Source organism: Rhyacophila brunnea, unplaced genomic scaffold, assembly GCF_057557595.1.
Source record: "Rhyacophila brunnea isolate RB1 unplaced genomic scaffold, BYU_Rbru_1.0 scaffold_16, whole genome shotgun sequence".
In the NCBI taxonomy this organism is placed as follows: Eukaryota; Metazoa; Arthropoda; class Insecta; order Trichoptera; family Rhyacophilidae; genus Rhyacophila; species Rhyacophila brunnea.
In genome coordinates, this window is record NW_028232816.1 from 11,146,566 (window position 1) to 11,159,994 (window position 13,429).

Genomic DNA, 13,429 nt, shown 5'->3' on the forward strand with positions numbered 1-13,429 from the left:
CTTCTTCACTCGGAATTCATATTTATACCTATGTTATTAAATGTAAAAATGTACTTAAATATAATATGCATGACGTGTATTATGATCGTGTAAGTGACATTCGGGAAATGGGCGCACAGTTAGCATTGCCGGTGGAAAATCAGAGAATTCGGATGAAAGTGGAAAAAATAGTTTCAGCATACATTTAATAAAAGTGGATCGAACTATACCTATACCTATCGTGGGCTGTTGCCAAAAGTTGGCAAGTCGATAATTTAGGTATTTAACAATTTAGAGTAACACACCCACGATGGCCGCGTGGCTTAAGCGTCGGCCTATGACGTCGCGGGTTCCAGGTTCGAATCATGGGTCTGGCAAGTACACATATTGTTTTTCAAGTAAGGACCTAATAGGTTGAGCAAGTGGCTGACATCCATTTCTCGTAAAAATAACCTTCACTCTGTGGAGGCCCATATGATCTTATTAGGATCGGACATGGTTGAATAATGAATATAATACAAGATAAATATGTATGCTAGAAAAAAAAATCAAAGCCATCCGATATATACCGAGAACATGCACGTAAAGCAAAAAAAAAAAATTACCATTATGCCTGATTTTAGAGGGTATATATCAAACTTCTAATTGCAAATACTACATAACATGATATCGACATTTTTGGCAGTAACTCCACGATATAATAATATTCCACAAGCCCGGTCAGTTACCGATGGAAAAGATTACCTATAGTCTCATAAATTTGGCAGTAAACAAACAAATTCTAATAAACTATTTATTTTATTATTCAACAAACAATTCAAAGATTTTAGAATGTAACATTCTTTGTTGACTATTAGTTAATAATGTAATTATTGATAAACACTTTGATTTATACAAAGCCGACTGCCAAAATTAACGCAATTGTTTCAAAGAAATTTTAAAACTACTGATTAATTTCGTCGTAATTAGAAAGTTAGTAGAGTTCATTGGATCGAATCCAATAAACGCGGGTTCGAGTCCCGTAGGGCGTCTTATTTTTTGTAGTGATAATATAATATTAAATTTCTTTGAGGTGTTTTCACAATTATGTATGTTAAACAGATTCTTGTGAAATATCTTAAACAAAATGCAATATTTTGCTAATTTAAGAAAACTTCGTGCAAAAAAAGTAAACAGAGGCCGAATAGTGATGATTGATATTATTCCATATAATAAAAGAAAATTTTATCATTTTTTTTATTTGTTTTTTTTTATCCTGCTAAAATGCATTTTTTATAGAAAAGTGGCGGAAGTCACAGGTCATTTGGCAATTAGAAAAGGGGGTCATGACACAAAAAGGGCTGAGAGCATGTGCCATACTATAAATAGGTACAATACTATTTCGATTCCGAGAATTGAAGGATGTATGAAATATATTCTGTGTACTACTATTACTATTATACTATTTTTTACAATTTTATATTCAGCATTTATTTACGATATTGCAATACTGAATAATATTAATACCACCTAGAGTTGGGTATTTCCCGAGAAAATCTTAATCTCGAGATTCGGGAAATTTACAAAAAAACCTGTAAAAATCCTAAAATCAGTGTAAAAACAGACAAATTCCAAAAAAATATGACTTTTTTTATGTATGTAAGAACACAAACAAAATAGAAGTAGGAAAACAAAAGTAATTCAAAACATTACTTATTAAAATAGAATTTCAAAAAACACAGACTGTCAATCGCGTACGTTTTTGATACACATAATTCTCTGATGTTGCAAAAATTACGCTCATTTTGAGTCGACGTTGGCTTAATTGTGTTCAATGCCCCGACCCGACCCCCGATCTTTGAACGTTTTGTGTTTCCTGTTCACTTTTTTCGTATAGAAAATCGTTTTTTCACTTAATATTTGATAATAAAGAAATCCTGAATCTCGAGAAAAGATTCTCGAGATCCGGAATTTCCCGAAATGTTAAAAATTTCAATTCTCGAGATTCGGGATGGAAAATCTCGAAAATTCCCGAAACCCAACTTCTACTACCACCGCTCCGCGAAATGAAGCAATTTAAAAATTACTAACTTTACTGTACTTTAAAGATGCTGGTTGGTGGATTACGGATCTAAGGGGCGGGGGCGTTAACAGGATGCCAGGCACTGATACTTAAGTTGAGAGAGCGTGCGCTGGAGCCGGTTCGGTGTTCACGCACTGATACACGGACGGTTCGGAGTGTCATTCTCACGGTTTCACTTTTGATTTTGGGATGAATCTTGATGATAAGGATGGATGAAAGACGTGACTTTCGCTCAAACCGTATCAGATTTAGCACAACGAACATATATGTTTTGTCTGAGTCACTCTATGGTTAACGACGGCTTAGCTGTCACAAGCCTACACGCGCCCATTGTCTTGACGAAACTTCTTGTAACATCGAAAGGGTACTCGATTGATGAATTACCCTATACGCACAGCAATCTATGAGCAATTCACAAGTGCCAGTTAACGACGGCTTCGCTTTAATAAGCTTATCACGGTCGACTCACGAACCGTAACTGCTGACTTTCTGGTCTTGTGACAATAATTGGGGATTTGATGTTGGTGGGAAGGAAGGATGAATGCGACCATGATTGGCCCAACTAATAATATGCATACGATGAATTATTGTGGATAGTGTTTTGATAGTAAAAAATCGGCGTATGTACTTATGTACGCGGGTTAGAAGTTACTTCTTTGGCGTAACAAAACAAAAACAAAACTTGTGATAAACTATATTCTTTGACTAGCTCTTAATTATCTTGTTAAATTACACACTCAAGAAAAAGGACCGCTTGTTGGAACGCCGTTGGTTTATTTCTATACAATTTAACTTATATTACTAAATTATATAATGGTTTCTCGTTGTTTTTATTTTTAAAGTACCAACTGTCACTCTGACGTTTAATCGTTTGTTTACGTAAGGAATTTCAAATGGCAACGACAATAATAAATTCGCTGCCTAGGCAACGGAACAATTCTAAACTATAATATTATACTGTATAATCGTCACGATTGCAGTATCATACTGTGGCGTAAAGGTAGTGCGTTAGTCTGATAACCGAACAATCGGTGGATCGAATTCAATCGAGTGCGTTTCTTTTCGTGTGAAAAAATAAATTATGTGATACATGTCACACGCCAAAAATACACTCTGATCTGATTTCCCAAACGCGCCAAAAGAAGTATAACTTCAAAAAAGACTTCAACTGACTTATATGTGCCTACTTAAATCATGTTAACATTATCCGTTGTGCATATTATAAATAAATGATAATATGTAGATACCAAGAATAGGTATACCAGCCATGTACATATTGTGAATGCGATATGAGCGTTTGAATGGCTTTCATAACGCAAATGAAAGCATTTTATCGATTTTTCGCAAGTACCTACGTGGGCCAACATAGTTGCCCAGTTAGTTATGTTTGTTTTTCATTTATCGGTAATACGTATTTGATTTCTATTGCTTTGAATGAAAATTCCATACGTGGAAAAATCAGAGAAATTAACCTTTTGTGTTACCCACCTAACTGGAATTTTTTTATTTATTTCGGGCATACTAATAATTATTATACGTAATTACTTATGTAAAAAAAATCATGCGAAATAAAACTATCGGTATACTGGTTTTTCAGTTACTTTTAATGGGTGAATTTTGATCACCGCCTACCATTTTTTTGTTGTTGTTTATATAATTACCTAATACTATCGACTGAGAGTATTTGATATTCTTCTTCCTATTGTGCCATCCCCTGGCGGAGGTCAGCCACCATCAAGGCGATCTTATCTTTGTCGTCTGCTACCCGAAACAGTTCAGTGGAGCTGCACTCGTACCAATCACGAAATGCGGCGCCGTTCTTTGCTACGCTTACCATTGATCTTTCCTTGAATGACAAGTTGGGGAATGCTGTATTTTTGTCCTCTCACAATGTGGCCGAGGTACTGTAGTTTCCTGATTTTGATACTACGTAGTACCTACGGTCCTTCCCCATTCGATTGAGAACTTCAACATTTGTCACCCGGTCAGTCCAAGGAATTTTGAGGATGCGTGATTTGAGGATTTGATACTGAATTTAAAAAAAAATACGATCACATTAGTAGATATCGGTGACGAAGGGAGGAGGTAGGCTCTAGATCAGACATAATTAGAGAATACTAAGCTTTGACAGTCAAAGTACGTATTTGTTTTCATTGCACTAAGTCTACAATGTGGAGATAGTGTTTGTTAATTTTTAAAATTCAATTAAACCCTGACTAATCCAAGCCATATTAGATAATAGTCTAAAAATATTCATTTATTTATAAAATATCTAAAATTATGTCATTAAACTATACTTACATAGTTTTAGATATTTTATGGAGAGAAGAATATTTTTTATCGATTATGGTTTGGTTTAAGCAGGGCTTAATTAATTAAAAAAAAACTAACTGACACCATCTGTAATAGGTATGTATTCTTAATTCAACGAAAACAATTAAAGTATGACTGAAAAAGTGTGTATTATTTTTGTCGGATCGCCAACAGTACCTACACTTTAAACTATTGTGGTTTGGTTAGACAGGGTTTAATCGAATTTTAAAAACTAACCTGAACCATCTGCAAATTGTATTCTCAGTTCAATGAAAACAAATAAGTATGATTGAAAGAGTTTGCACTTTTTAAACACTTTTTTAAAACCGTTTATAACTACACTTCAATGAACATAAAAAATGGCAGCCATTACGCGTATCCGGAAATTTGTACGTAAAGAGTTCACCGCGGACACTTATTTGTGCGCCATAGTACGTGAAACATGAGTTCGTGTAACATTTAATCATATTAAGAGTTCTTCGTTGAACATTTAACCGTTGAGTATATTTGTACGTATGCTACAAAATGTGGCGAATTTTATGAGATGACTTTACTAGGTTAGGTTAGGTTAGGTTAGGGGTAATCTAATTGGAACAGTACTATTTGCAAACTATCGCCGCATTTTGTAAGATACGTACCTACAAATGTATTACACGGTGAAATTTTCAACGAAGAACTCGTCATTATTTAATAAAATGTTATACGAACTCATGTTTCACGTATTGCGGCGCACGAATAAGTATCCCACGATGAACTGCATACGTACAACTTACATCTCAAGATCAGAAAGGTAACTGACGGATGTTAATATTTGTGGAGTTTACCAATATAATCATGTTTTTTTTTGCATTTGCTAAATAATTGTATAAATCAATAACATTTTATAATAGAAATAACTTACCTATAAGGCTCCTTCTATTTATAGTCCAAATTCTTTGATCCTAACGGATATATTTTTCTATTGGTTAAACAGTCAGTTTTAAAATGCAATTTATTAAACATCGCATAAATTGAAATCACGTCCGAACGCTTTTGAGATTTCAAATTTCAATTTTCTTTTTTTTTACATATAGGTAGTGAACATTACAAATTATTAATTTAAGACGTTCACAACATGATATTTAGAAGAAAAGAAATATTAATAAAACAGTATTATTAAAAAAATAGATGTGCATTCATTAAACAGCAGAAGAGTGCAAGTAAATATAAAACAAAAAAAAACAAAAAATTATTAAGGAAACAAACAATTATTACATATTGATTACAAAAATTTGAAATATGATAATGAAAAGTTATTGCAACCAGCAAAAGTTAAAATAATAGCAATAAATAGCAAATATAAATTAGATACAAGGATAGTACACCGAATGAGCTTAGCAGACCCTATTTTAAGAATTTATAAAACAATGCCCACCTTTACTCATCCTCACGCAGATGGAATATGTCAATGTCCGTGGCGATTTCTTTAAACATGCTTATTGCCCTCCCAATTGACATCACTAATGGCAGGTTAGGTTAGGTTAGCTCTCGATTCCTAAGATAATTATCAGACGCACACAAGCCAATACCACCGAGAATGGCAGAGTTTCCATTTACGTCGCAAAAAATATGTAGTTAAAAATAAAGATCCCTTCTAAACTTAATGCTATGTAATGCTGGATGAAGATGCTCCGAATTCTATGGACGGCCAAACGTACGAACGTCTCGATCATGAAGGAACTACACAGCCTGGATAGTCTCTCGACTTTATGCGTAAGGCAGCTATTCGGAGTTATTAGCAATTATATTACCAGAAATGAAAATACAAATAATATTAAATTCTACAGGTTTAAACATGTAGAATCTAATATTATTTATATTTTCATTTATTGTAAAATGGAATTCTACCAAGTAAATGCTAACTCAATTTAAATCATATTACCGGTGGCAATGCCGACAATTTGAAGAAAGTAGAGTAACGGAAAGGACGAGGAAGGGTCCTGACTCGCTGGAGTATCCAGGTGAAGAATTCTACTGGCTCTCTACCAATATCTCATAGAGTGCAGAAAAAATCGATTGACGTAGGATTGTCAGGACTGCCCTCGGTAATATAATAACATAATGGGGATGACTATATTTAAATCTTTCTTTCCCAAATCCACACTATACATCATCATCATCATCAATAAACTACAGCAGACGTTTTGTTTATTTACAGAAAATCAGAACTGAGGACGAGTCGACCGAGCTCACCAATCAATTTTCAAGCATACCTCGACATCAAAATCTAACAGGTAATATTTGTATACTTATTAAACACTACACCAGGCCATAAGAAACAGTAGCGAAAAAATTAAGTACAGAAACACACAGGTATGAGAAAATCATAAAGAGAATGCTGTGACTATAGAATCTATAGACTATATATCTATTATATTTTATATAATTATAGTATATAGATCATTAGTGTTTCTAAAAAAGAATGTCCAAAATTAAGACTGAGAGCTTTTTTAAGCTCTTAGTTCTAAAATTTTGAACGGTGAATTATTGATGAACGGAATAATATTGTAAAATAGAAAACTATCCGACTGATTTAAAACTCCTTGTGCAGCTGAGCCAATGTACAAGTTGCACTAAGATAACTGCTACGCCATTGATACTACGATACTTTATCACTTTTTTTTTTTAAAGATCTTTTTTAAATACACGATGGTCAGATGGACTTGAGAAACACTTCTCTTCCAACTGATATAAATGGGGACACTCACTGCCGATGTGATCCAATTCAAACACTCTAAAAACTTTGCGATAGCATTAATCATTAATCAAACTGGACTAGTCTACGGTTTGAATTTGTTTTTCCGCCATTTTCGATGTGGAATTATTTGCTTTTTAAGTTTCGATGGCGATTAGTTAGCGCCCAATCAGTATTGAGGTCGATTTTTGCATTTGACGGTCAAGGTGCGACCCTAAATCGACGTGACTCTGCCATTTTTAGTCTGGCGCACGAATTAAACCGAAAAATTGTATCTGGCTTGACGAAAGGCTTCGCGAAAAGTAAGCCAGGGACTTGTATTCATAATAATATACTATACCTATTGCCCACTGCAGTACAAAACGCGGCAAAGTTGTGTTTATCTTTGAAATTTGTTAGTGGCAGCCATTAAAAAGAAATTATTATGAAAACCAAGGTTTAATTTCATTTATTATTTGAGCCTTAGTGTGTGTGGGTTTTGACTTTGACTAAGCTTTCGTCTTTATAGTGCATGCATAATTTTTTTCGGAGAATTAATTGTGCTTCTAAACTACATATTATTATTATTTTTAACCTCGCGCTATTTGGTAAATATTACTGGTTTAAAATGAAAAATGAATTTTGCTCGTGTTTTATTTTACTTTTCATATAGGTAAATACCTACATACACAATATTTATGAATAGAGTATTTTTTTAATTCACAATACAAAACTTGAAAACACAGCCACGCCAAGGGTGATTTGAATTCAAATTTGTCCCCCCCTAAATATAAAAATATTTTATATTGGCAACTCAAAAGAAATTAAAAAATATATACATAATTCTATCCTTTCTTACTCAGTTGTATAGTATAATGAGAAATTTCAGAATGTCTATATATTATAATATGGTTACATGTAAATTTTACGTAAAATATGTCACCGTAGCACAGGTCGCCATGAGCTTTCTTATCGGAGAGAGATGGACGTATACTATACGCCCTATACGGTCTCCAATTTTATTAGATACAATATGAACATTAATTCAATTTTAATAGCTAATTTTGACAAAATTCATTAATTCAAGAATGAAAACCTATTCTAACCTAACCTAACGTAACAAATAATCCAGTATATCGGCTACTCCCTGTAAAGTGTAAACCGACAAGAACCGTGTTTTATTTAGACATGCATTTTTTGTCAGTACCTACTATACGACCCAAAGAGGTTGGACGGTCTTAAATATACGGCCATAATATATTTCCGATACAACATTTCACGGTGAAGTGTGATACGGCGAACTGCATACGTACAAGTTTCCGGAAATGATATTATGGGTTCCACGGATCTGGGCATTCACTGAATCACATTTTTTTTAAATGTTCAATAATATGAAGAAAAAATTCATGAACAAGTTCATGAAAAAATGCTATTTTAAATTATTATTTTATGTCTCAGACCATTTCCTGGCGCCCTTTGTGAACAAAGAATTACATTTTTGCAGAAACGTTTTATGCCTATTATATTAGGACACTGACCTATTACAGTATTTGAAACTTCGAGAGAATGCTATTCAGGTTTTTATACAACTGTGGTGCAAAAAGTCGTAAATTGGAGATTTCAAACGCCTAAATAAGAATATTATTAGGTATTTTAAAATATACTTGATATAAGCTTTTTATATAGTTTTTCCTGGTACCTTAGCCGCCCCTTGAAACCTGCGGCTAGAGCGCTGCACACCCATAACACCCCCGATTAGTGCGGCCTTACTCGAAAAAGCTCCTTAATAATATTTAACATCTTTATAGACAGATAAAGTTCCCCTTTATTCATTACATAAGATCTATGATATATAAGGTGACATGTAAATTGTACATAAAACATTTCACGGTGGCACATTTCGCCGTGAACTTTCATATCGGAAAAAGATGACCGTATACCTCCGATTATATTAGATTCAATGTGAACATTAATTCAATTTTTACACCTAATTTTGGCAAAATTCATGAATTCAAGAATGAAAACCTAACCTAACAAATAATCCAGTATACCAACTATTTTCAAAATTTGTTTGCCGTTGGCTTCCTGTAAAGTGTAAACCGACAAGAATCGTGTTTTATTTAGACATGAATTTTATGTCAGTAGATACCATACTACCCAAAGAGGTTGGACGGTCTTTAGTATACGGCCATATATTTCCGATACAACATTTCACGGTGAAGTGTGATACGGCTAACTGCATACGTACAAGTTTCTGGACACGGATATATAACGCTGTGGCATTTCTATTGAATTCTAAATTTCCATATAGGTATTTATCTAAATGTGTTTTTAAATGGACAAATCACGTTTTAAATATTTTCCAGTTCCAACGGTTCAGCACTCCCCGCGGTCTCCATCCCACAGTCCCAGCAGGGCCATTCAAACAGCGGCCGCCAGTCCTCGCTCCCCAGCTCGCTCCGGTATTCCTTCAAGGCTTACGGCATCCAGCCCGCGACTAGGCGAAAGCCCACGGGACGGTTTGAGGGGATTCGAAGGTGGCCGACCCCAGCCGAGAATCCCAGACATTCAAGAGACACTGAGCCCGAGGATTGGAAGATCTGACGATGCGGCAGCTGCTAAGTCACCACACTTGCAGGTGTGTGTTACTCCCATAGTCCCATAATAATATATGAACAGGGAATTAATTAGATGGATTGCCTCTTCTAGACAGTTTCAACGGTCAAAGTTCTAACTCGAATGAATATAATGTCTCAATTAAACAATACATTTTAGGTATAAAAACTATGGCGAAGTGTTGACGTAGGCTGTTAAGATCCGCTATAAACAGTGCACACTAAACTTTGTCAGTCATACGTATTTGTTTTCATTGAATTACGAGTACAATAATTTACAGATGCTGTTGCTTAGTTTTTAAAATTCAATTAAGGCCTGCGAAAACCAATCCATAATAGATAATAGTCAAAAAATACATAACTTTGGATATTATATAGATATAATATTTATCTATTATAGTTTGGCTTAGGCAGGGCTTAATGAATTTAAAAAAATACCAACAATAAGTAGGTATGTGTAATATTATGTATTCTTAATCCAACGAAAACAAATAAGTATGAATGAAAAAGTGTGCACAATTTTGTTGTATCACCCAAAATATACCAAGCTATTATGGTTTTGTTTGGGCAGAGTTTAATTTATTTTTAAATACTAACGAACACCATTTGTGATTTGTAGACTTAGTTCAATGAAAACAAATACGCATGACTGACAATTAATGTTATTGTGGACTATTTATGTCGGATCTTAACCGCCTTCCTCCACCCTTCGCCACTGGTGGAACAATATTTTTTAGATACTTTACGAAAATAATGTAAATGACATACCGCTGAAATATAGGTATATCCTCTAAAATAGGGGACGAATGGTCACTGTCACGATAATGGAAGAGTAGTCTACATTTTGTCAAATTGAAGAAAACAGTTAATGCAGCATACGTCTTAATCATTGTAACCATGTGGCTGAACTAAACAATATTTTTTTTCTAGGACCCTACCAATTCCACATTCAGCCCCCGAGCTGCATCGAAGAGCCCTCGTTCAGATGTACCCGCGAACAGTCATCCGACTGCTACTCCGAGTCCGAGACCAGGCCGGGTCTTACGCAGTCCCCGCGCCGGGACCAACGTCAGCCCTGTGAAGGCTGCCCCGGCTGTTCGACTGTTTCCGCCGGATGCGAGGACCGTTGGTGCTGATACTCGTGAGAGAAATTCCGAAGCTGATGATTACGTCTTTAAAGGTTTGTATCGATTGGAAAATAGCATTTTTTGAATGGGAAAGAATGAACATTCAGTTAATTATATACGAGGGTTGTCCAAGAATTAAAGACCTTTATTCATTTTTTTGCGACGTTGATGTTATGCAGATGGTCTGTAACTACTAGCGTGTAGCGTAGACTTCCCTCTCCAGAATGAGTGGTGAGCCGGCTCGGTAGCTGCTTCATTATGACCTTTGCGTCCGTTTGAGATGGACGCTCCGTTGTCGAAACACGTTTCCGTTATTTTTATTGTTCCAAAATTACACGGATATATCTCGGCGCAATTCCATAAACAAGGCGGTATCGATTCTACTGGTATATATTTGGAATCAAGTACGACGTGTTAACTGTATTACTCAACGACAGTAAATGTGTCAAATTTTGACAGTTCACAGTTAACTCGGTCATGGGTAGCCGTGTTAAAAAATAACACTTCTGACAGTTAACTTCCCGGGATGATTATGTGACTGAATCCGGCATATCATATTTATCACCTTTCTTATTGGTTTTGTGATTATGTCAGTGATCTGATATGTTAGAATAGCCCCCGCATATGTACATAATAATGCTTCACCTTAGAGTGAAATGTTAATTTAAATTATCTCTTTAAAATCCACGCAACAATAGAAGAACACATTATTATTTTGATTTGGTGGTATGCAATAATTAAACGAAATGAACAACGTGAAGTCAGTTACACAAGTTGAAAACCGCCCTTTGGGCATTTAATAACAACGTCAGGGCGGAAATTATTTTTGATTGTAGTGGTTGTGAATCGGCCCTAGGGTTACTGACCCCTTTAAGCCGGACGCCTATCACAGTATTCTAGCTTAAACGCATTCTGTATTTCTGCTTTGATCGTAGGCTTTCCTATTATGTTGTAATACATTTGATAGAATGCAAAATAAAAGATACAAACTAGAATAAAATGTCTAATTTAAAATTAATAGACTTTTTACTAAAGTTCAACGGCTTAACTAGGGACCGCGTAGGGTTGATGATGATAGCTACTAGGGGCAAAGCTGGATTTACCGTAGTACTCCGCGACAATTTTATTTTAGTAATTGGTACCTACCAGTGGCGAATGGCGGAGGTAGGCTTTTAAGATCCACCATAAATAGTGCACAATAAACTTTGTCAGTAATACGTACTTGTTTTCATTGAAATAAGACTATAATTTACATATGGTGTTGGTTAGTTTTTAAAATTCTATTAAACTCTGCGAAAATTAAGCCATAATACTCGTAAATAATAGTCAAAAAATACTCGTAAGCAGTTAAATCATATATAACTTTGAATATTTCATAGATATAATCATATTTTTTAACTATTATAGTTTGGTTAGGCAGGGCTTAATGAATTTAAACAAATGAACTAACAATATGTGTAATATGTATTTTTAATCCAACAAAAACAAATAAGTATGAATGAAAAAGTGTGCACAGTTTTGTCGTATCGCCCAAAATATACCAAAACAATTATGGTTTGGTAGTTAGGGTTTAATTGATTTTTAATAACTAACCTATACCTACCATCTTTAAATTGTAGTCTTAGTTCAATAAAAATAAATAAGTATGACCAACAAAGTTTAATGTGCACTATTTATGGAGGGTCTTAATAGCCTACTTGCACTCTTCGCTACTTGTACCTACTATGTATTTTTTTGTTCAATGCTTGAATCAGTGAAATGATTTCATCAACAAATAAGCAGGAAGGGTAAAATAAAAATTGAAAAAGTCCTGGGATTATAGGTCAGCATTTTTTAATGTCATGATAATGAGAGTGTCTTGTAGATTGATGTATTATAGATTTACTTTACATGCACTGGGACCATACCAAAAGTCGAGAAGGTCAGGGTAGATTTAATACGACTGACAATGCGTTTATGCGCATTTATTTTATACACAATACTGCTATCGGCCGATATCGGCAGCTATCGAGGATAGTTTTTCATATTTTTGTATCGAAGTATTAGCACATAGTGTAACAATGATTACAATAAATGCTATGTTTTAACAGCACCTCTCTTGCATATGCTAAATTTTAAAGCGAGATAGATACTTTTGACTGTTTAGACGGCTAACTTATTGTAATAATTATAATACTTCGATACAAATATATGAAAAACTACCCTCTATAGCTGCCGATAGCAGTATTGTGTATAGAATAGCTGATGCGCGTAATCAAAACGAGAATGGTAAGATGCTATGTTCTTTCTTCTTTCAAATAACTTGAAGTTTCGTATCAGCTAGAAACGCAAAGTTACGAATGTCGAGAAAAGGCGAAAGAAATAATCGAAAAAGTGTGCATACTTTGGCCAAATTATCTTATCATCCAAGTTACGATTTCCGGTCAGTTTGGCCCAAAAATATAGGAGAAACGTCCTGGCCCATGATACAATACAATACATGTTATGTTTAGTTACATTTTTTGGTAATGATTAAGTATGGTATAAGAATATAGTTTATGAGAAAATTTATAAACAATGACACTTTTACAGAGATTTTAAGATTTTATTTATTAAGGAAACAAACAGTTACATATTGATT

General features: G+C 34.5%; 2 protein-coding genes across 2 annotated transcripts in view; one reads left to right on the forward strand and one right to left on the reverse strand.

Annotated features, from left to right (window-relative positions):
- Window positions 1–13,429, reverse strand: part of Cks30A (Cyclin-dependent kinase subunit 30A) — a 204,656-nt gene that overhangs the window by 76,772 nt on the left and 114,455 nt on the right. The gene's annotated exons all lie outside the window — the stretch shown is intronic.
- LOC147074361 (uncharacterized) overlaps window positions 1–13,429 on the forward strand; it is a 55,459-nt gene that overhangs the window by 39,505 nt on the left and 2,525 nt on the right. Inside the window, exons 3-5 of the mRNA XM_085943622.1 lie at window positions 6,552–6,627; window positions 9,434–9,705; window positions 10,613–10,862. Of these exons, the coding sequence (XP_085799748.1) occupies window positions 6,552–6,627; window positions 9,434–9,705; window positions 10,613–10,862 (598 nt within the window). The remainder of the gene's footprint in view (window positions 1–6,551; window positions 6,628–9,433; window positions 9,706–10,612; window positions 10,863–13,429) is intronic.